This window comes from Micromys minutus, assembly GCF_963924665.1.
Source record: "Micromys minutus genome assembly, chromosome: 9".
NCBI lineage: Eukaryota > Metazoa > Chordata > Mammalia > Rodentia > Muridae > Micromys > Micromys minutus.
Genome location: NC_137978.1, coordinates 51,453,835 through 51,476,448, shown reverse-complemented (window position 1 = coordinate 51,476,448; position 22,614 = coordinate 51,453,835). Strand labels below are relative to the sequence as shown.

The window sequence follows — 22,614 nt, the reverse complement described above, 5'->3', positions numbered from 1 at the left end:
ACACACCCTATCTTATCCACGGGGAGGCAAGTACCAGACTTGTGCATTTGCACGTGACACGTCCCTAAGGCATTGCTCTAGAGCATCCTGAAGAACAAACCTGCTTCCCTTTCTGCTGAGGATTCTCTCTCATTACATCACCAGTAATCAGCATTTTGTTCCCAGAGTCTTTTTCGTTCTTCAGGTCAAAGTAAGAGAAGCAATCCAGTTGGTTGCAGAAAGCAGCAAAAGCGGGGTCTGTCAGGCGCACAAGTGATTCTCAAGTCACTAAACACCATAAACTATAGATTGTGGAAGGCATGTGGAGAAGTAAAAATGTACAAAGTTGAGAATTTCACTGGAGGTTTCCAGGCAGATTTAGCAAACAATAACCGTCCTTCCAGTCATCAGTGAAGGGAGGGCAGCATCTTGGGGAGGCACAACTCGAAGCATCATAGAACAAAGATTTCTAAATCAAAAGAACATGTCACCTAAGCTGGACGTGATTGAGGGGAGGGGCTGTTGTGGGGAGCACAGGGCATGAACAGGAACTGACACAAATCAGAACAAGGTGAAGTAGAAGAACAAGGTCTTAGGGCCAGACTAAAATCCTGTGTCAAAGGGAAGCATAAGATGTTCAACAAAGCAGTGTGTGTTGTCCTCAGTGTTTAACAAAGGGAACTTATACAAACACTGAGAATCAGCTGAAACCTACAGGAATAATTCAAGTGTGGTACATGAAGTGAACCTGGACAAAGAAGGTGAAAAGCATAAATAATACACTAAGGAGAGCTAGCAAGATGGCCGAACAGGTAAAAGTGCTTGCTGACAACTTGGGTTTGGTCTCCAGAACCCACAGTGGAAGGAGAGAACTGACTCCCACAAGTGTGTGCATGCACACATAAACACACTTATGCACTAAAAACTAAAAACAAAGTATTAAAACAGCAGGACATCAAACCTGTTCTAACACTCCTGAGGGGAGCTAGGGACCGAATGGCCAAGAAGAAAGCACTGGGCCCCAGACCCTGCAGACTTCCGCCCTTGGTGTTACCGTCCAGCCACACTAGTGTTTCTTCAGAACACATGTTCATTCCTGCTTGAGTCTTTCTCAAGAGACACCTTCTCTGAGCTGGATTTTTAGAATGTGAAGAATAAATTTTTTCATGTTAAACTGTTACTGCCCCCCCCCCAATCCCAAACATAGAAACTAAATAATAGGAGCCCTAGAGAGACAGGCCAACAAAACCAGTCTTTTCTAGGACAGAGAACATCACTTTAGATCAAGACCAAATAACTATATATTTGCGGCGGGGGGCGGAGGGGGACAGACTTAGGCAAAAGAAAAAGAATCTTTAAGATGAGGGGGCAGGCAGATGGACAATGGACAGTACTGACCCCCACAAACAGGCACAGGCTGTGGGACATGTATACACATATTCATTAAAACATGTCAAATAAATTCCTTGACTACTGAGTTTATTTCCTGTTGGGCACACATCTACTTTAATTATACAAAAATCTCTGTGAATTTTTGTTTTCTTTTTTGAGTCAAGGTTTCTTTATGTAGCTGTTCTGGAACTCACTACACTGACTAGGCTGGCCTTGACCTCACTGAGTTCTGCCTGCCAGTTTATTCCTCTCCAGTGCTAGGATTCTTTAATGTCACTACACCCAGCCTATGAATTATTTTTGAGAAAAAATATGAGGCGACTGTATTTTCCTCATAAACATCTTGTTCCTCATCTTTAGGTGCTTAATTAGGATTTCTACTGCTATGGTGAAACACTGTGATCAACAAGCAAGTTGGGGAGGAAAGGGCTAATTTAGCTTACACTTCTACAGTATGACCACTGAAGGAAGTCAGGACAGGAACTCTAGGAGGGCAAGATTCTTGAAGCAGGAGTTGATGCAGGGGGGCATGGAGGAGCACTCCTTACTGCTTTGCTTCTTTGTGGATTGCTCAGCCCGCTTTCTTATAGAACCCAGGACCACCAGCCCAGGGATGGCCCCGCCCACAAAAGGCTGGACCCTCCCCCACTGATCACTAACTGAGAAAATGCCCCACAGCTGAATCTCTGGGAGGCATTTTCTCAACTGAAGCTCCTCCTCCTCTGATGACTCTAGCTTGTTGTCGACTTGATATAAACCCGAAAGTACACGTCCATTATTAAGGGAGACACTCACTGTGGATTTTCCAAATGAGGCTTCAATTCTGTTGATGTAGTTTCCTTCTACGTTTGGTTAACTGAGTGTTCCTGTCAGAACAGGGCATGGGCGCTGGGAAGTGTTTCTGTGTCACTGACTGATCACTGTCTGTCACTATGCTCATGGGATGGGCTGCAATGCTCAGTTTTCAATATTGAGTCATCCTTGTCTTCCAGAAATAATCCCATGTAGCATGGAGAATCTTAAGACACAGTGCACAAATCCACTTTACAGGGCTGAAGAGCCACTACTCTCTTTTAGAGGACCTGAATCCAGTCCCCAACAACCAGATATGGTGGCTCACAGCTACCTGAAACTTCAGGTCCAGGGGATCTGATTCCTCCCTCTTCTGGCCTGTGCAGGACCTGTACTCTTGTGCACAAACTGACTCAGACCAAAACCCTTCCAAGTACCACATTTTCACAATCAATTAAAAGCTCAGGAAACTAGGAATAGAAACTGCCTCAGCAACCTAAAAGCCACACACAAAACCACAACAAACATCACAGTTACTGGAGAAGTCTAAGCACTTTTCCTGAAGATCAGGAAAGAGGATCCTGCCTGTAGATAGAGGAGGATCCAGCAAACACGGAAAAAAGAAAAGGCTGTGGCTAAGCATACTGTTTCAGTACTTGCAGCTTATTACAAGGCTCTGAGTTTGGTGCCCAACACAGACAGATGGAGAAAAGGCCCACCCCAGGGTATCTCTCCCTATGCCCACCCCCACATACATATCCCACACACAAAATATCAAAACTAAGATTTCAGTAGAGTAGGATACAAAGTCAACATACAAAACCACTGTAGAGATCCAAGTATCTTAAGAGAAAATTAGGAAGTTTCATTTACAAAGTATTTACAAAGATAAGATGCTGAGATGGTGACCAAACTCCAACAGTGTAAGACTTGCAAGGAAAACCGAAAGGTCAAAACAGAAGCTACAGAAAGCAGAAAATGCTACCTATGAACAGACCGTGATACGAGCCCTACCCACATGAGCTACAGGTTCAGCACTTGCTATCAAAGCCCAATGACATGCTCTCTAGAACCAGAAAGCTCATCTGAATTCTGGTATGGAGCCTCCAAGGACTCCAAACAGCAAAAGGGGCCATTAGAAGAACTAAGCTGGGGTAGCTCACACTTCTCCATTGACATAAATATTATCACGATCTACAGAACCAAATCAGAGCAACGCTGTTGCAATAACAAGCCACTGACAAAAAGACTGAGGTGAGGCACCTAGAAAAACCAAACCCACAGGAAATGATTCTGAAAAGGGTGTGGAGGCCATTCAAAGAGGAAGGGGCAGTGTCTGATGCCACTCAGTGGGGAGCCACTGAGCCTTGGAGCAGGCTCCAACCCAGAAAGGGATAAAGACGGGTGTCTACCTCTCTACCTCGTACCATACAAACGCTACATCAAAATGGGTCAAATGCCACTGTGAGATCTACAACTCTGAAACTGCTAGGGGACAAACCCACTTTAAGACATTGGTAGAGAGCAAACTTTCTGAAAAGGGCCATCACTGCTCCTTTTCAGTAACAAGTAACAAGACCCCAGAGCACTGGGGAAAAGGCCTCTTGCACACAGAGGAAGCAATGACCACGTGGAAATTCAGCCCACAGCACTGGAGAAAATCCACCATGCATTCATAAGGGACTAACAACTCACAATGTAAAGAACTCACAATTTCAAACACCAAAAACTAACGAAATCAACCAAGGATGGCAACACGGCTCTGAATGTCAGGAATTTGTCCGGCCTTGGCAACCTTGTTTTCATCCTTCAGAACCAACTCCCAGTCAACCTCTGGAAGCCCCATGTGCACCCCACACCTCAGAAAAGAGATGCCTATATATATCTGCAGAAGCTGATTACCTGCTTAGCTATGGACTAATTGTAAATCCACAGGTGCAGCCTGAGGACTGACTGGCAAGAGGCAGAGAGCAGAGGTGCCACTAGCCAGACTTCCGGACACTCAGACTCTGTGGTTTCCTCAATGGAAAGGCCGCTGAGTAGTTCTAGGGAAAGTCCGCTGATTAACCGTCTTGTGTTTCAAGACATGCCAAGATCGTTAACTTTAATGACTTTCTAAGGGACTTCACCAATTTTTAAATTTTTTAAATTTATTTTCTAACCATAAGTGCACTGTAACTGTCTTCAGACACACCAGAAGAGGGCATTAGATCCCATTACAGAAGGTTGTGAGCCACCATGTGGTTGCTGGGAACTGAACTCTGGAAGAGCAGTCAATGCTCTTAACCACTGAGCCATCTCTCCAGCCCAACTTTATGGATTTTTAATGCACCATATGTATACAGTTTTGCTTGAAGAGTGAGTTTTGTGATCTTTTTGAACAAAACTACAGCCACAGTGGGAGAGACATGAGCTAGCAGGCCTCACAAGCAGGGTCCTATCCCCAGAACCCACACTAAGGTGAACAGCAGACTAACTATGGAGTTATTACCACTTAGAAGGTACAGTATGTATTTAGCCCACATTGGCTATCCAGTCACTCTTCCTATGAGACTGTCCTCAGCACACTGACAGTCCTAGTCACTCACCACCACCCATTTCAGCAGCTCTACTTGTCACCTTCAGCAATCCAAGTCAAAATATTTACCATTAGCAAAAGAATCCTAGAATTCGACAATTTTGAAAGCAAACTGATTTCACACCATATCACACCATACTCTAAAAATTAAAATACTAGTAACATATTAAAAAAAAATAAAGCAAACAAAAAATCTTAATCTCTGGTGTTCCATTTCTTTAAATACTCTGATTAGCTAGGTGGGGACAGCATTCTCTGTACAAAACACCACTGGGTTTCCTCCGGTGCTTCTTTGTTATCAGTATTTAAGAAATTGTCTGTGTGTGCTCTAGGACAGGAACTGCTTTGCTCTTCAGGAAGCTCAATTCTAACAGATAGGAGCAAAAGGCATTTCCTACCACTTCCTCAACCAAGCCTGGGCACCCATTACAGTCACCCAAGCCAAGACTCAAGCCATGAAAATGAGCATCCATGGGGACTCTGTAGGGAATAGGCATCAGGTATCAATTAGTTGGCTCCAATGGGAAGAAAGGACTGAGTGGGACGTCTCGGTGACATGCCAGGAAGCTCCATGGAGCACCACTCCTTATAGTTAGTTCCAGGGTGACTTGCCACAGTTTTCCGTGGGTCATGGTGTATTTCTGCATTTATCCCTAAGGGGCTTCTTAATCTCAGAATAGTAACTGACTACAGTGTTCAAGGGTTAATTAGCACACCCTACAAAGCACAGCAATACAGTTCCCTCTTACAAGGAAACATCGGGTACAAGCAGACAAGCCTGTTGGTTCACTGAGCCCACAGGGACCACAGATGTTTGACACCGGGCCTGGGGCTGGACCTAGGCTGCACCCAACACTGCCTACACCTTCTGACACCGTCTCTCCTCAGTGCTGCTTTCTTCCTGTGCCCCATCTGTATTTAGTCCCTAGAGCATTTTCATCAAGTTCATCAAGTCATCTGCAGCTAGGGCTCTCGATCATTCGTCACAGCAGATGTATCTTCTGAGTTCCAAAACTCTTCTTCCTTTGTTTTTAAACATCTTTGTTTTTGGTTTTCCAACTCTGTGTAGCCCTGGATGTCCTGAAATTCTGTAGACCAGGCTGGGCTTGAACTTAAAAATATACCTGCCACCACTTCCATGGGATTAAAGGACACGAGCCACCACTGTAGGAAGCCGTTGGCGCCAATAGATGGCGGGTGCAGGGGCTATCCATACACACACCACGACCATCCATGAGTAAGTTTTTATACAAACCTACTGTTTAGCAAAGATGTCTCAGTGTTAACTGCTTAAAAATTAAAATATGCTGTTTCTTTTTTGTGTGCAGTGTGTATGCCCACTTGTGTGCACATGCAGGTGTGTGCCCATGTGCACCTGTATAGAAGACAGAGAGAACATCGGGCCATCATCCTTAGCCCCTCTCCATCTTAGTTCTTGAGATGGAGTCTCTCACCAAATACATATTTCACTGGTTAGACATCTGGCCAATGAGACCCAGGATCTTCCTGTTCCTGATACCCAGAGATTGAAATAGGATGCTGTCATACCCAGCTTTTAATGAAGGTGCTAGCGTTAGAGCTGAGTCCTCATGGCTTGCATAGCAAGTGATTATCTATGGAGTCATCTCCCAGTGCTAAAACATTATAAAACATTTTTCTTTTATTAAATTTGTGTGTCTCTGTGTGTGCATGTGCACATATATATATATACATACACACACACATATATACACACACACATACATACATATGTGTGTGTGTGTGTGTGTGTGTGTGTGTGTGTGTGTGTGTGTACAGCATGTATACTTTAGCCCACAGGCCAAAAGATGTCAGATTGCCTGCAGCTAGAGTTACAGATGGTGTGAAACACCTGACATGGGTGCTGGAACATGAACTTTGACCTCCAGGAAGAGCAACAAGTAAATGCCTGTAACTGCTGAGCTTTCTCCAACCCAGAAATGGTATTTCAAAGACCATAGTGTAAATGGTACTTGTGTTTCCAGAGTAAGTTTTAAAAGACTTGAGTAAGTTTTAAAAGACTTGCTAATCTAAAAATGAACCTGAATGGCAGTGTGCTGGTGAACTCTGAGACCATAAGGAAGAAAGAAGCTGGGGACAAGTGGAGAGTGTGGCTTGTGGTGGAGCATTTACCTCATAGGGTGCAGCAACTACGTTCAATTCTGAGCATAAAACAATACACAGAAGCTGGGAACTGGAACTTGGCTGCTTCCCAAAGATGCTATCCCACCCATCAGATCAATCCTTCTCAATCTACAAGACAGAAATAACAGAAATAACCACTCCTGTGGTATAGGGTGCCCTAGAAACTTACAGTGTGAACAACCAGCAATTACCTCGGAAATGGCAATCTGGTACAAGATTGCCATAAACACTGGCCTGTACTCTGCCTTCAACAATTCCAGCTCCAGGACCTGGGAAGGACAGCTTTATGTTTGCAGAGTGCCACATGCTCACTGCCCATCTCTAACATGAGCAAGGCTCAGTGTTTTACAATTTGTCCTTCTGACTCCTAACAGTGCACTCCTTAGAGAGCCTTACCACACTACTGTTCCGTGTGATGTTAGCCTTCTCAAAGAGCAAGTAACTCTTCAACAAGGCTTCATTCCTCACGAGTTAGAACCAGCTAAGTAGAAGACAAAAATCCCTTGTATATGTACCCAACTTTTTGATATTTCATGTTTTATATAAATAGTGAGATACTTTATAATCCCTCTTTCTACTTACTTTGGCATGTCTTCAAATGGTTTATTTAACCTTCTGCCCTTATTGTAGTGAAGTTGTCATAACCATTCTCAAAGTACAAGAAACAAGAGATACCTGCAGGTTGGCCCTTCCTACCCAGACCCTTCAGGGCTGGCTTCCAGGCCTCAGCTACCTCCTTCCTCTCTAAAGGTTGTGGATGCTTATGTAAATGAGCCAGCTGGCATCTGAGTTAACTGTTCTGTTTCCAACCTCTCCATTCCCACCCTGAACCTTCAGAAGTACTCTCTGAACCCTCAACAGCAGTCAGAATTTTTAGTCACTTCCTAAACATGGCAACTGGACAACTGACTTCCCTCACTCCAGGGGAGTGGCTACTGACAACTGTTGTTCAAATACTAATTTCTATAAACTGTCTGCTTGGTAACCCGAACATTTCTTAGTAAACGTGCTCAAGCTTACTAAAAGAAGAAAATCTTCAGGCGAGTGAAATGTAAGAGGTTTTGCAATAGGCAGGCACAGGCACAGTTGCACACACCTGTAATCCCAGCCTTAGCAAGGATGAGGCAGGAGGATGGAGAACACAAGCCTGCTTGGGTTATACTGCAAAACTCTCAAGCAGGCAAGCAAAAACAAAGTCTGCTGCCGAAGTCTTGAGCAGCCACATTCCCTAAGCAGACGCCCCGGGAACAGAGTCCAGTGATGACACCTTCAACACAGGGACCTACAGCCCAGATGCCATTTCCTTTTACATTCCATTACTCTCTGAGACCAAGAGAACGTCAGGAAAAATAACAGAAAGTACAAAGTGGACATGCCACACTACAGAGTAACTTGGGGTTACAGGCAAAGGTATCAGGGACTCATACAAACTCCATGATTTACAAGAAAGAACACCCCCTGACACTGGGCCTAGCATCTTGGTTCTAAGCTGCATCCTGACCATCCTGTAAACATCTTTGCATTAGCACCATGTGGCTTCGCTTCCCTAACTGCTTCCTGTAGCATTTAGAACTAGATTGCACCAGCCTCATGAAAAACATTTGGCTGATACGATAAACTAATATTGTTTTGTTAACTACATGCTTCTTAACTGATCAGTTTATCTGTGAGGGCCAACATGAACTGTAACGAGGCCTATGTTAAAGAGGATGGACAATCCCAGACATGATCAGAAGTAGCAGGGTCGGGTAAGTGCTGCCTGGAAATGTAGCACTGTGAACAATGAAAAAAAAAAACTTATTTTGCCTATGAAATATGACAAAATGTTAGCAACAATTAGTGGTCATCCATAGGATGAAAAATCCATTGAGTAGACAGAAAAATAAGGGTACAATTCAATAGTCTGAGACTTATTCTATGTAAGAAAAGAAAATGTGGTCCATCAACTGGGGGGACAGTTTAGAAATGACCCTTGCACTTGAGAGGCTTTGACTAAGAGGCTATCTGTGGTAGTTTAAATAATTCTGACCCACAGGCGGTGACCTTGTTGGAGGAAATGTTATTTCTGCAGGGATGGGCTTACAGGCCCTATGCTCAAGCTCAGCCTAGTACACAGCAGTGCCCTCCTGATTGCCTGCAGAAGCTAGTCTCCTGCTGCTACCTTTGGATCAAGATGTAGAACTTCTCCAGCACCATGTCTGCCTGGATACTAACATGCTTCCCATCATGATGATAATGGACTGAACCCGAAACTGTGAGGCAGCCCCAATTCAATGCTCACACTTATAAGAGGTACCTTGGCCATGATGTCTCTTCATGGCAATAAATCCCTAAGTTACATAAGAAGCTGTCTAAAAAGTAAGGAAGGCAAGCTGGGCATGGTGGCACACACTTTCAATCCCAGCACTCAGGAGGCAGAGGCAAGAGGATCTGAGGCCAGCCTCCTCTACAGAGCAAGTTCTAGGACAGCCAGAACTACACAGAGACACTGTCTTGAAAAAACAAAACAGAGGGGAAAGAAGTGTTTATATACTTACTGTTCTTCTCAGTTCACAAGCATTCAAACAGCCTTCCTAAATCTCTCATTAAAGGCAACAAATGGTCCTGTATTGAGTTGCCTCATCCTTGCTACATCCCTTTACACTCTTGCCTTCTCCTAGCAAACTTGGACATACGAATTCAACTCAGGCCAGTACTCTGTGACTCTGCTGACCTCTCCTCCATGGTCCTCTCGGTCCACCCTACGGCCTGCTGAAACACACACACATACAGAGGGTGTTTCTGCCAGAAATAGTATTAGCACTTGGAGTGATCCAAGTGTGTTCCTAGGCTCTATGTACAAAATCCGCTCCAGGGCTGTGGTTCTTTCTAGCTCAGTGGCAGGGCACCTGCAGCATCTGCTGACTGAGTATCGAAGACAAAGATAACTCTACTTACACAGTTTTCCTTCCCAAGATTCACCTGTACATGCTGATTTCTCTGAGGAACTAGCAAGGCCTGGGAGTATTTAAAAAAAAAAAAAACCAAAACCCAAAATAAACATATGCAGTATTCAAATGCCTCACTAGAGTTCTATGAAGTGGCTGTGCTCACGCTGAACCAGCACTCATCTGCAGGAAGTGTAAGTGGCCACTGAGGAAAACCTGCCGGCAAAGGAAGGAAGACTTTTTAAAAAACGTACTCAGAACACCAAATGACAGCAAAAAGGGTGCCCAGTTATGTCCAGAAAAACCTGCTCTCTGCCCTGGTAGAATTTAGGTGAAAAGAGGAGCGCCAATCAAAAGCCGGACCCACAAGAAAGACAATGAGAAATGCCCATGAAAGCACCATGAGGTAAAGTACTTTCACTTTCTAACAACAAAGATGAGATACTCTGTGGGTTCTACCAGTGTGGGTGCTGAAGGTTTCCCAAGCAGAGCCTTAGCCTTTGGTCTCTGTGTGCGACTAGGGTAGTGACTACTTATTCATACTCTAACAACAGTGATCAAGGGCGGGGTTCTAATTCCTGGGCTATTTCTGCAGCTGTGTGCAAAACAAGGAAAAGCACAATGAAATCAGCATCCAAAAGCTGCTCTTGCTTGGCTGAAGGAAAGGGAGAAGACTGCTAAGCAGCAGCACGGACAGACCCCCTGAGAAGTCCTCCTTCATAAAGAACTGCAGCTGCCCTGCCAACAAAGGCAAAAGGTGACAAGGCTGTGGAAATTCCCAGTCCTGTCACTTAAAGTGACCAGGAATAGAAGTAACACCACAATTCTGCATCATACCATACCATAAACAAACCATTTAGTTGCTCAGGTATTTATAGCCTATTCAGTTTTTATTTTCCTTCTCTTTTAGAAGTTCGAACTTGGCCTGATCCTGCCGACTCAACCCCCAAGGGCCAGGGTTACAGTCAGGAGCCAAGGCAGCAGGACACTGTTTGTTTGTTTGTTTGTTTGTTTGTTTATTTAATGACAACTTCGAAGACAGCTGACAGTATTTGTTCCGGCTAAACATGATGATGTACTGTAATTCCAGCATAAAGTCAGAGACCAAGGCAGGAGGATTGTAAGTTCATGGCCCCCTCAGCTAAACAGTAAATTCAAAGCAAGCTTGAGCTACGTAAGACACAGGCCCAAACACCAGAACTAAGCAAGGTGTTTCCATCTTTGGAATTTTATCAACAAACATATTCTAAGTATGATAGCATATTATCAAACACAAGCAAACAGCAACTAGCACCAAAAGAGCATGTGTGCTGCCCGTGCTACAGCTAGCAGGAAATCCCACGATGCCCATGCTGGCTTCTACACAGAAATCCCTCCAAAGGCCCTGTAAGTACTTCAAGAGAGAAGGGAGGAATGACAAGAAATCCGTACTTAGGAGCACTAGGTGCTCTTGCAAATGACCCAAGTGCTGTTCCCAGCACCCCATCAGATGATTCGCAGTCATCACTGACTCTAGTTCCAGGGACTCTGAGCCCTTCTTCTGACCTCCTGTGTACCAGCTATACAAGTGGTGCACACACACAAATGCACATAACATGTGGGCAAACACCACACACATAAATTTACAACTCTCTTCAGAAAGACGGAAAAGAAATATAAAAACTGCAAATTTGCTTTCAGCCGCAGCAGCCATCTTCCAGTTAACTCGCCAACATGACCAGCACAAAGGGAAGGGGGAGGGGCGCTCGCTATGTGTTCTCCAGGCCTTTTAGGAAACATGGGGTTGTTCCTTTGGCCACATACATGGGTGATACTGTAGACATCAAGGAAATGGGCACTGTTCACAGAAGAATGCCCCGGAAGTGTTACCATGGCAAAACCGGAATAGTCTACAGTGTCACCCAGAATGCCGTGGGCATCATTGTAAACAAGTGAGTTAAGGGCAAGATTCTGGCCAAGAAGATCAACGTGCAGATTGAGCACATCAAACACTCAAAGAGCACAGACAGCTTCCTGAAGCACATGAAGGAGAACGATCAGAAGAAAAAGGAAGCCAAGGAGAAGGGCACCTGGGTTTAGCTGAAGCGCCAGCCTGTGCCACCCAGAGAAGCGCACTTTGTGAGGACTAACGGGAAAGAGCCGAAGCTGCTGGAGCCGGTTCCCTGTGAACTCATGGCCTAATGTACAAAGAGAAATAAAGGATCCAGACTGCAAAGTGTTTGCCTTAAAAGATAAATAAATAAAAACCCTGCAAATTTTACTTTGTTTTCCTTTTTAAAGAAAATTTAATACTTCATCTATTTTGACAAGATATAATTAGGAAAAAAAGCTTCTTTTCAAAGTCATGAAATTACAATTGTTTCCTCATGAAAATGGAAAATTTTAAATATAATAAAGTTTCCACTAAGTAAAATCATTATTGTGTTAATAATAAAAAATAAAAAGCTTGGCCTAATGGCACAAGCCTCTAGTTTCTGCTACTGAAAAGATGGAAACAGGATGACTGTGGCATTCAGCACCTGCTGGACAACTCAGTGAGACCCTGCCTCAAAACGTGGAGTAACAGAGAACTGGGGGCGGAGCTTAGCAGACACATTCGCTTGGAGCAAAAGTGTACAGGCTTGAACAGGCAAATGTGCTCTCTCTCTCCCCCTCATACACACACACACACACACACACACACACACACACACACACACACAATGAATAACTCACCAAATCAGGTGCATTCTCATTATCTCACAGACAATAAAAACACCACAATAGTGACTGGCTCCCTTTCCTGGCTTTCTGGGTAGACATGTGTCCTAGCACCTAAGAAGAGCGGAAGGAACATCAAGAAGAATGGTTCTTTGGCTAGAACATGTCCTTTCTTAAATGCAAACTGTGCAGCCCTGGCACTCCCCAACTTCCTGGAAACTGAAGAGCTGTGGACCAGCTGTGGAGGTCTCTCCCTCCCCTTATTTACCAATTACCGGTTTCACTCTTTCAGCAGAAGTCACCCTATTTGCCTACGATGGGAAAACGGGTCTGGCTCTAAATATTTCTTAGTGTCTTAGCTGGCACACTGCTGTCAATGGAGGATGCTACACAGACAACACTGCAGGAGACTTTGCCTTGTGGCTCCTGTGGTCCTGACAGTCGTGCCAAACCCTGGCTTCTCCCCTACCCAGTTCCCGATAGGCACACCTTGTTCTGCCCAGATATGGATGACAGCTGCATTGAGAATCCGGGAATCTTAGTTTAAAAATATAGAAATATTATAAAAATGTTTTCATTTTAATCCTAGGTGTGGGATATGGAGTTACTTCAGACTGTCCACAGCAGCTGACTGATCTGCCTGTGCTCTATCAGAGGTCTGATTCTGCCAGCTGCAGCTAGCTTCTGCAATAGTATGATTGTGTGGTTTCTCATTTGGAATTCTCGAGACTTTTCAGAAGGTATATAAATGCCAGAGCCCCAAGAGGCAGGTGTCCGTTACAGTTTCTTAAATAGTTCTGCTCAAAGAAGGAACAAAGAGAAGAAATTAGATATCCTGACAGCAAAGATCAAACTTGCCCCAAGGAACGTGAAAAGCCCCTATCAGCAGGAAGTAGTCTAACCATAATGCTGCTCCATTTTAGACTCTGACTACATTCAGGGATCTCTCTCCTTTCCTCTCCATCCTTTTCTCTCTCTTATCTAGTGTCAAGGGGTTGAAAGGGTAAAAGAAAGAAGAACACACAAAGTAGCAAAGATAGCTCCAGGCAGCAGTGCCCATCAGCCAAAAGCTAACTACTCTGGCAGATCTGTACTAGAGATCCTTCCATAGAACAGCCTTCCCTCAACAGCACAAAGAAAATTGCTGCAAGCTTCAAAGGGTAGATTAGCCACCAGAGCCACTCAGCCAGACCCCTCCCTTTAGAAAAGGTCCAGAGATACCCAGGGAACCAGGAAAAGAACACTATGGACTTGTGCTGGTTACATTTCTGTACCAGCACTCAGGAGGCAGAAACAGGCAGATCTCAGAGTTAGAGGCCAGCTTGATCTACAAAATAAGTTCCAGGACAGCCAGGGCTACACAAAGAAACACTATCTCGGGGGGTTGGGAGAGGGGGTGTGATTTTTCTCTCAACACAAAACAGAAAAATCCAACTGAGAAAATGCCTCTGTCTTAGTCACTGTTTTATTGCTGTGAAGAGACACTATGACCAAAACAACGCTGATAGCGAAAGCATTCAACTGGGGCTGGCTCACACTTTCAGAGAACAGTCCATGATCATCTCAGCAGGGAGCACAGCAGCAGCACACACAGCAACTATAGCAGCAGCAACAAGCCACATCCTGATCTAAAGCAGGACAGGCAGATGGACTCAGGCAGACAGGCGGGCAGGCAGGCGGACAGACAGACAAACAAGGCCTGGCATCAGCTTTTGCAATGTCCACCACTGGCGACGTACTTCCTCCAACGAGGCCATATCAGTGAGCCTTTGGGAGCCACTGTTATGTTTGTTACTCAAAACAACATAGCCTCTATCCATTAGACTTAAAGGCAAGCCTGTGGTGCATTTTCTTGATTGATGATTTATGTGGCCCACCTCACTGTGGGTGGTGGTCCTAAGTACTATAAGCAAACAAGCTGAACAAGCCATGGAGAGCAAGCCAGTAGCAGTGTTTTCTCCAAGGCCTCTGCCTCCCTCCCTTCAATGCTGTACTGAAGTCTGTAAGTTGAAATAAACCCTTTCCTCCTGAACTGCTTTTGGCAAGTATTTTATAAAAGCAATTGAAAGCAAACTTACACATTGAAATAATTAAAATGGCCAAAGACTTAGTAGGTCTTGCACTTTCTATGCAGTGACCCTGAGTGTGTCACTGACTTATAAGGTCACTAGATGACAAAAGGACAAGAGCTTGGAGCCCAACGTTCACCACTGGGAACTCCAATCCATCCACCCATTGTCATCACAACCCTAGACCACAGGTACTGCACCAGCTCTTTGTGAGAGATCAATATGAAAGAAACAAGCTTTGCCAACACTCCACAGGACTGTGCTACACTGGAGATCCTTCACCTGTAGCTACTGTGCTACACTGGAGATCCTTCACCATGGTAATCCACAGCTTGACATCACCGCCATTCTTACACACTCCGGTCCTTTCTTTCCATTCAAAACATCTCTACTACAATCAGTTATACTCAATTCAGTATGTTCAATGTTCCCTCAAGATGCTGCATTTTTCACTTGAGGCATTCAGACTAATGCACCTTAGTTACAGGTTAAATGGTACTGTTCAAGAGCCTATGTGCATGGGGATGGAGAGATGGCTCAGCAGTTAAGAGCACTGTCTGGCCCTGTAGAGGTTGTGAGTTCAATTCCTAGCAACAACATGGTGGCTTACAACCATCTGTAATGGGATCCGATGTCCTCTGCTGGGGTACAGGTGTACATGCAGAACATAAAATATAGTACACTCATACATAAATCAATCTAAAAAAAAGTCTAAATAAGAGTTTAAGTATTTAAAATGCAAAGTTCTATTATATAAAAATGAGCCAATTCATATACTCACTCATACAGCAACAGACTGACTATGGTCTAGCAAATTATAATTCCTGTTGTGAATATTCTATAGTTTAAACTATGATTAACATCTATCACCAATTTCATATTTTTTATTAATTTTAAAGTTTCATAATGGTGAAGTTCCAAAACATCTAAAATATGAAAGCAAAAGTATGTAGGCTGGAAGGGTGACTTGCAGGAATTGTCACTGTTCCAGAGGACCATGGTTCCGTTCCCATGGACAGTGAACATGAGCTCACAGGGTACGGACCAGCGAGACAGTATCTAGGGAAGAGCCTGGGATACAGGAGAGCCAGAGACAAGTTAAGCCAGACGAGTATCTGTCCTGCCCTGAGTAAAACCCACTGAGGAATACCTAGTACATAACAGCAACACCACTGAACTAAAGCTAACAAGCCTTAGGAACTCTTAAAAAAGGGAGCGATAAACAAGAACTCGCCCAACACAGACCATAGAAAAGGACTTCTGCACAAAAGCAGAAAAGCACCACCACAGAGGAAAAGCAAGGGCACCAGAGGATTCCACAGAGGCTCAGCACTCTGAAATTTCCTCTCAATTTTAGAATCATTGATACATTTTCTTTCTTTTTTTTTTTCTTTTCTTTTTGTTGTTGTTGTTTGGTTTTTCCCCGTTTGTTTGTTCTTTCTGGTTTTTTGAGAAAAGGTTTCTCTGTGTAGACCTGGTCATCCTGAAACTCACTATGTAGAACCAGGCTGGTCTTGAACTCACAGAGATCTGCCTGCTTCTGCCTCCCAAGTATGGGAATTAAAGGTGTGCACCACCATATCCAGCAAGGGGTCAATTTCTTAAGTAAATAATAAAAACTAAATATAAATTATTTCTTTTTTAATTGCTCCAAGATGAAAAGCATGAGGTACCAGTGGCCATGGGACACAGAGGTCAAAGTGGCCTGACCTTTTGAGCTTGCACTAACTGCCAGCAAGCAGAATCGCTTTTAGAGAAACCAAAAAGACAAAGATTACAAGGAAATATAGTTTAAAAAGAAACAAAACATAAGCCTGCAGTTCTTACTTGAGAGAGTCCAGGGGACGATGCATGTCCCGGGGGCGTGGCCGCAAGATTGGGGTGCCCCTTGTTTATTTCATGTGCTGAGTAAGGGGAAGGGGTCGGGGGTCCTGGCTGTCTTGCTACTTGTGTTACCTGTGAGGAAATAAACAGCAATAGATTAGTGACCTGATCTACAAGCACAGCTGAACTGGTTAAACCGTTTTTAAGGCTGGGCAGTGGTGGCACACGCCTTTAATACCAGCACTCAGAAGCAGGAGCAAAGGGATCTGAGTTCACAGCCAACCTAGTCTACAGAGTAAGTTCTAGGACAACCAAGAGAAACCCTGTCTCAAAAAAACAAAACAAGAACAAAAATTACTTTAAATATTGGACTCTGTCTCCCAAGTCACAGTAAAGTGTAAGTACTAGAATGAACGGGGCTTGCTATTTCAGAACACACCATCATTTCCATCTGTCTGATAAAGTTCTAAAGCATAATCTCAAACCCCCCAAATCCTAAAACAAAAAACTATTTTAAATGAGATGAAGCTTAAGACTATACCAAACATTTGAGACAAAACAAGAAATACATGGCTATGAACAAGGAAGGGACTGCAGAGCCCAGGGAGATCTCTGGAGGTGACAGCTTCTCTGAGAATCGCACGGCTCTCAGGACATCCCTGAGTGATGGCACTTGCCTATCATATGATCCCAGCCATCTGGTGGAGTGTGCAGGAGACCCCTGAACTCAGGGATGGCTGAGCTAAACAGACAGGCAATCTCAAGAAAAAGGCTTGGAAGAGTGCTTTTGTCTAGCATGCCATGAAGCCTGGGGTTAAACCCTGGCAGCACATCTACTGGGTACAGTGGTCCAGGCCATTACTCCAGCTCCTGGGAGACACGTGTACAAATGATAAAGAGTTCAAGGTCCTCTGAGGCTACCTAGTCAGCAAGCTCAATTTCAAGGCTGGCCTGGGTTCCAAGACACTGTCTCAAAACAAAAAACTGTGGGACAATGACAAAAACAGTTGTATTCCCCAATTACACTGCTTTGAGACTCATGCGCTAACTTGAGGTAGCATGAAAGCACACCTCCAAGTCTATGACTGATGGAGGGATGAACACTACTAGAGAGCCCTCTGTATGACGACAGGCTAATCAAAATGTTCAGAGGACGGTGAGGGCAGGTTACACTATTCTTCTATGGTTGGTCCTCAAGGCACATTTAATGCATTTTCAATTGACTCAGTGAGAAAAGCAACTGCTACAAAACCACCAACTCAGATTTAATCCTCTGCACCAAAACAAAAGACGCAAGACAACTCATGCCAGTAAACCTTGCTCCTGGGGAGAGAAGGGCATGGAGACTGGGAATCTCCAGAGCTCAATAACCTACCTGTCTAGTCCACTGGTAAGCTCTGGATTCACTGTAAGACTCTGCTTCCAAAAGCAAAGTGGACAGGCATAGAACAGGACCTGATATCAGCCTCTGATCTCCATACAGTCTGACCCAGAAGTGTATACTGACACTCTCTCTCTCTCTCTCTCTCTCTCTCGCACACACACACTCGCAAACACACACACACACACACACACACACACACACACACACACACACAGGGGGGGGGTGAAGGGAGGAGGGAGAGAATTAGAATATGTATACATAAAAGTACTTTTTAAATGAACTAGTCCAGTGAAAACTGGTTCGGGAAGGAAGGACAGACAGACAGAAGAGGGGAGGGCTTTCTCCCTTTTATTGTTCTACACTTATTAGGTTAGGTAACTTGCAATGCCAGATACTCCTGTACATTTTGACCTTTTATAAAACAAGCAATGCTATGAGTTCCTCTGGTCACACTTCAGCACTGGAGCAAGCAGATGCCATGTTTGATGATTAATCAGAAGTGTTCACTTGTGTGGTCTGTCAACAGAAGTATGTACTCAGTAACAATGAAAAAGAAATACCCTTGTATCCATGTGAAGCCCTGTTTTAGGCACTGAAGCCAGATGATAAATCAAATAGCAATCAATTCTTGGAAAACCAAGATCCTCTCTATGTCCTATGATATCAAACATTCAGACAAGACTTAATTTCTAATACCAAAAAAAAAAAAGTTCAGCCATTCATTTGCATGCAAATTTGATTTCTGTTTTTAATACAAAGAAAGAAACTGTGTGTGTACATTACACCAAAAAATTCTTTTTAAATGTCTTCACGATTATAGTAAACATTTACAAAGCTATTTTATGTATCTATATACCCAGGTCTGTGTAAGAAAATTCTAACATGAAAAGGAATGGTAGACAGCAGGAGAGGAGAGAGCAGGCACATCAATGTAGACCTCTAAGACAGGGTTGATTTGACTAGAGGCGCAGGACGGAATGGAGTTGGCTGGCTGCATGGCTCCTTCACATACTTTATAGTGATTACAGCCTATGACCAGTGTATATACTACATTGGAAATAATAGCTTAATGAAAATCGGGATCCTCTTCAAAGTTATGGCTTGAAATACTAGGAGTGGGGGGCTGGGGGGAGTGAGATGAGAGGGTGAACAGCCTTAACGGAGGGCTAACCAAGACTCCAGCCTAGAACAGCTACCAACATCCGTTGGGAGCAATCAGCAGTTGGATCTATAACTTTGGGCTTGAAAGAGGAGCTGCAGCCAGACCAAACGATCTAGGGATTTCCTATCAATACCCCGAACGGCATCTATACTAATTATCAAAACTAGCAAACAACGACTTTTGAAAAGGACACACTTCTGGATCAATCTGGTCAATGTTAAATGTCACCATTAAGACCATATGTTCACTCTATGTAATCAATGTCTTTGTATCTCTATTTATAATTGTACAAGAAAAAAAGTACCAAGATTATAAAATAAGCTAATAGTGTTGCCTGCTAAAATCAAACTCTGATGTTACAAAAGTGATTCAGGAGTTATCACAATGTCCGGTGTTCCAAGAATAAGCAACCATCACATCAGAGCAAATGGAGACTAATGTCTCAACTGGAATCACTCAGCTGTCCCCAAGATGGGAGGGCACATCATAGTCTATAACGACAGCACCAGTCAACAAAACATCTTCTGAAACACTTCAGAGACTTGGCCTTACCTACAGACAGGGTGCCATCTTCCAAAATCCTTAATAGGAAAGAGGCCACAGAAATGAGCTACGCTACAATTCAGGGTAATTTGCTACTAAATCCATCAGCAGCTCCAGGGTCTGAAGCAGGTGGAAGCCACATGTTCTTTAGGAAGTTAAGACCTGAGTTTAGACTATCAGGACTTTAAAAAGAAAGAGTGGCACAACACAGGGCAAGTCCTGGGGATAGAGGCCTGCGTGCAGAGGGAAGGAGAGGAGAATTAGCTGGAAGAGAGAACACTGGGTCAAGACACTAGCAAGTCTATGGAGACCACAACACGAGTCTCCACACTGAGACACTTAGCAAACTGCAGCAATGTGCCTACCAGCTGAAGGGTAAGTGACTTTCCACCCATTACTACACAAACACACAGTTTCACTCCTTCAGGATGTTGTTCAGTGAAACACTGTGCTCGGTGAAGGAATTCATCACAGAGCACCAGTGGTCACATGACTCCATGAAATGTCCACAACAGGAAGATACAGAAGAGAGGAATGCCAAGGACTGCTAAGGGTCAGAGAGTGACAACCCAAGGAACACAGATTCTTTCAGACACAATGGAAATGTCCTAAAACTATGGTCACATAAAACACATGTCAACATGTATCCATCAAACATACCATGAAACAATACTTAGAAAATCTTAAATATACATTTAGCTAAAGCTATATATATGCATGCATATTTTCTATGTCTACAAAAAAAAAAAAAAAAAAAAAAAAAAAAAAAAGACTTCTCTCCAAAATATAAGTGTTTCTCCTGGAAGATAAAGTGATATCAAAATTCAGTTCTCTTCAGTTTTGATATGCTTTTGTTACTATTTAATCACAAAAGAAATATAGGATTATAAATCTATTTGTCCATAACATTTGTGACAATAAAATAACCAGAAAGCAAGTTCATTGGGGGAACAACTAACTACATTGGATGGATGGATGGGTGGGTGGGTGGGTGGGTGGGTGGGTGGATGAATGAGTAAATGGATAGATGGATGGATGATAGATGGGCAGACAGGTGAATGGACAAACAGGTAGAGAGATAGAGAATGTCTACCTAAAATGTTTAGGATTGGGAGGAGGGGAGCGGGAGTTATGGTATGTGTATGAGTGGAAGTACCTGGCATCCTATGGCACTCAGAGAAGAACTTTCAAAAGTCCTGGAAATCTGGAATTCAAATTTAAGTCACCCAACTATATTGTTAGCCACTGAGCCATCTCACCAGGCCAAGGTGGAGATACAAAACTGGGGGTATCAGCTCGTTAGCCAGGTGGTGCAGCACTTTCTTAACTTATATTTTAATCTGGATTTCTATTTTTTTCTAACCAGCACATATTTCAAATCTGCCATTTGGAACTTGGCAGTTTCCAGACCAGTCTATAAAATCCCACATACAATGCCACAATGGGCACATTACAGAGGTGGAGACATGATCATAAGTTTGACCCTAGCCTAGGATATAAGGCACTGAGGCCAGCCTAGGACTCCATAGCAAAAGCTTGACCACCACCCTCCCCCAAAATAAAAAATGCCCAGCATAAGTCAATGAGTGATCAGAGGAGGTGCGCTCACACCGGCAGCCCTCTACACCCTAGCAATCATGCATGCAACAGCAGCCCTGCTGTCAGGGCCTGTCTGCAAACGCAGTCCTCGTGGGCAAACTCAGTGAGTACTTAAGGCCTGCTCGGCACCAAGTGGCCTCTTGGGCATGTAAATATAACTATTATTACACTATGGTATTAGTTCAACAAACCTATTATATGGCTACTTAGGAATAAGATTTATTTAGCTTAGCAACCCATGAGCAGCCAGCTACTTTCACTGCCGACAGTAATCCAGACAACTGAGCTGAGCTTAACCAACTGAAGCAACTGCCCTGAAGAAACAGGCAAGGAAGTTGTCAATCCTACCACGGCCAATGCTCAGAAAAACTGTACACAGAGCATCTGCACATGGTGACAATCCCGGGTCTTTTTTAAGGACTCTCTACGGTTTGGAGACTTTTGATTTTTGTTGCTGCTGGTTTTTTCTCTGTTGTCCCTGTGGTCAAAAGATCTGACAACAACTGAGTTGCTGTTTTGGTATAATTTGAGATTTTTGAATCAAAGGTCTCACAACATAGTAAGAGTAAACTGCAACTATGTAGCCCAGGGTGGCCTCAAACTTAGAATAATCTTTCTGCCTAGGCTTCCCAAGTGCTGGGCTATACCCATCTAACACAGACACCATCTTTTCTTTCCTAGATTCAGAAGGCTCTGGGCTTTCTAGGAACAGGAGAGCTCCTTAAGCACCAAGAAGCTATTGTAAATACAATTAAGGGCTACCTGGAATCAGTTCCCATCTGAAAATGTGATTTTTATACTTAGACGCTTTGCTTTCTCTACTGACTTTCCATTGTTAACCCAGTTACATAACCGATCCAAGGCAACTGGTCTTAATCCCAAGGCACCAGAGCTCTGAGCTCAGTGTTCAACAGCGAATAATACATTCAAAGGTCTTACCAGAATCATAGTTAGACTACTTTGGAATAGCTTATATCACAGAAGAAATGTCTTCAAGTCCCTACTCTGAGGTTTAGTCACAAAGACTTAAAACACAAACATGTAGACTGTATTTATTTATTCCAGGAATCTTGTGAGTAGACCAAAGAACATCAAGAATGTAGTCTTACAGTTAGAGACCCAGGTGAAGCTGCACTGGAGTTGGCTCTGTGGTTAAGAGCTCGTATTGATTTTGCAGAGGACCTGGGTTCAATTCCCAGCAGGCACATTGGAAATTTATAACCAGTCCTGGAAGACAGGACACTTCCTTCTGGTTACCAAAGACACCATGCACACATATACACATACATGGTACACATATACGTGCAGGCAAATGTTCATGCACATAAAATAAGTAAATCAAAAACATTCATTTCTTTTTAGCAGACTAGAAAAAGGAACTTTCTGGCACCGATACAGGTCTGAGTGGCTAGCATTGCTATCATCTGCAGTGCAAAAACTGCCCAGGGACTCAAACTGGTCTTGCAGAACTGTACACTGGCCACTCTGGGCTGTTCTCTTTC

At 43.7% G+C, this 22,614-nt stretch overlaps 1 protein-coding gene across 22 annotated transcripts in view; it reads right to left on the bottom strand.

Moving 5' to 3' along the window:
* The window catches only part of EIF4G3 (eukaryotic translation initiation factor 4 gamma 3), a 202,364-nt gene that overhangs the window by 122,422 nt on the left and 57,328 nt on the right, over positions 1 to 22,614 (bottom strand). For 13 of the 22 annotated variants that reach the window (XM_080921656.1, XM_080921675.1, XM_080921672.1 and 10 more), the window contains exon 3: positions 16,428 to 16,556. The exons of 4 other annotated variants lie outside the window; for them this stretch is intronic. In XM_080921656.1, the coding sequence (XP_080777782.1) occupies positions 16,428 to 16,556 (129 nt within the window). Of the gene's footprint in view, positions 1 to 2,166; positions 2,278 to 16,427; positions 16,557 to 22,614 lie in introns of those variants that run through there. 5 more of the 22 variants (XM_080921664.1, XM_080921666.1, XM_080921669.1 and 2 more) reach the window with 3 other exon arrangements.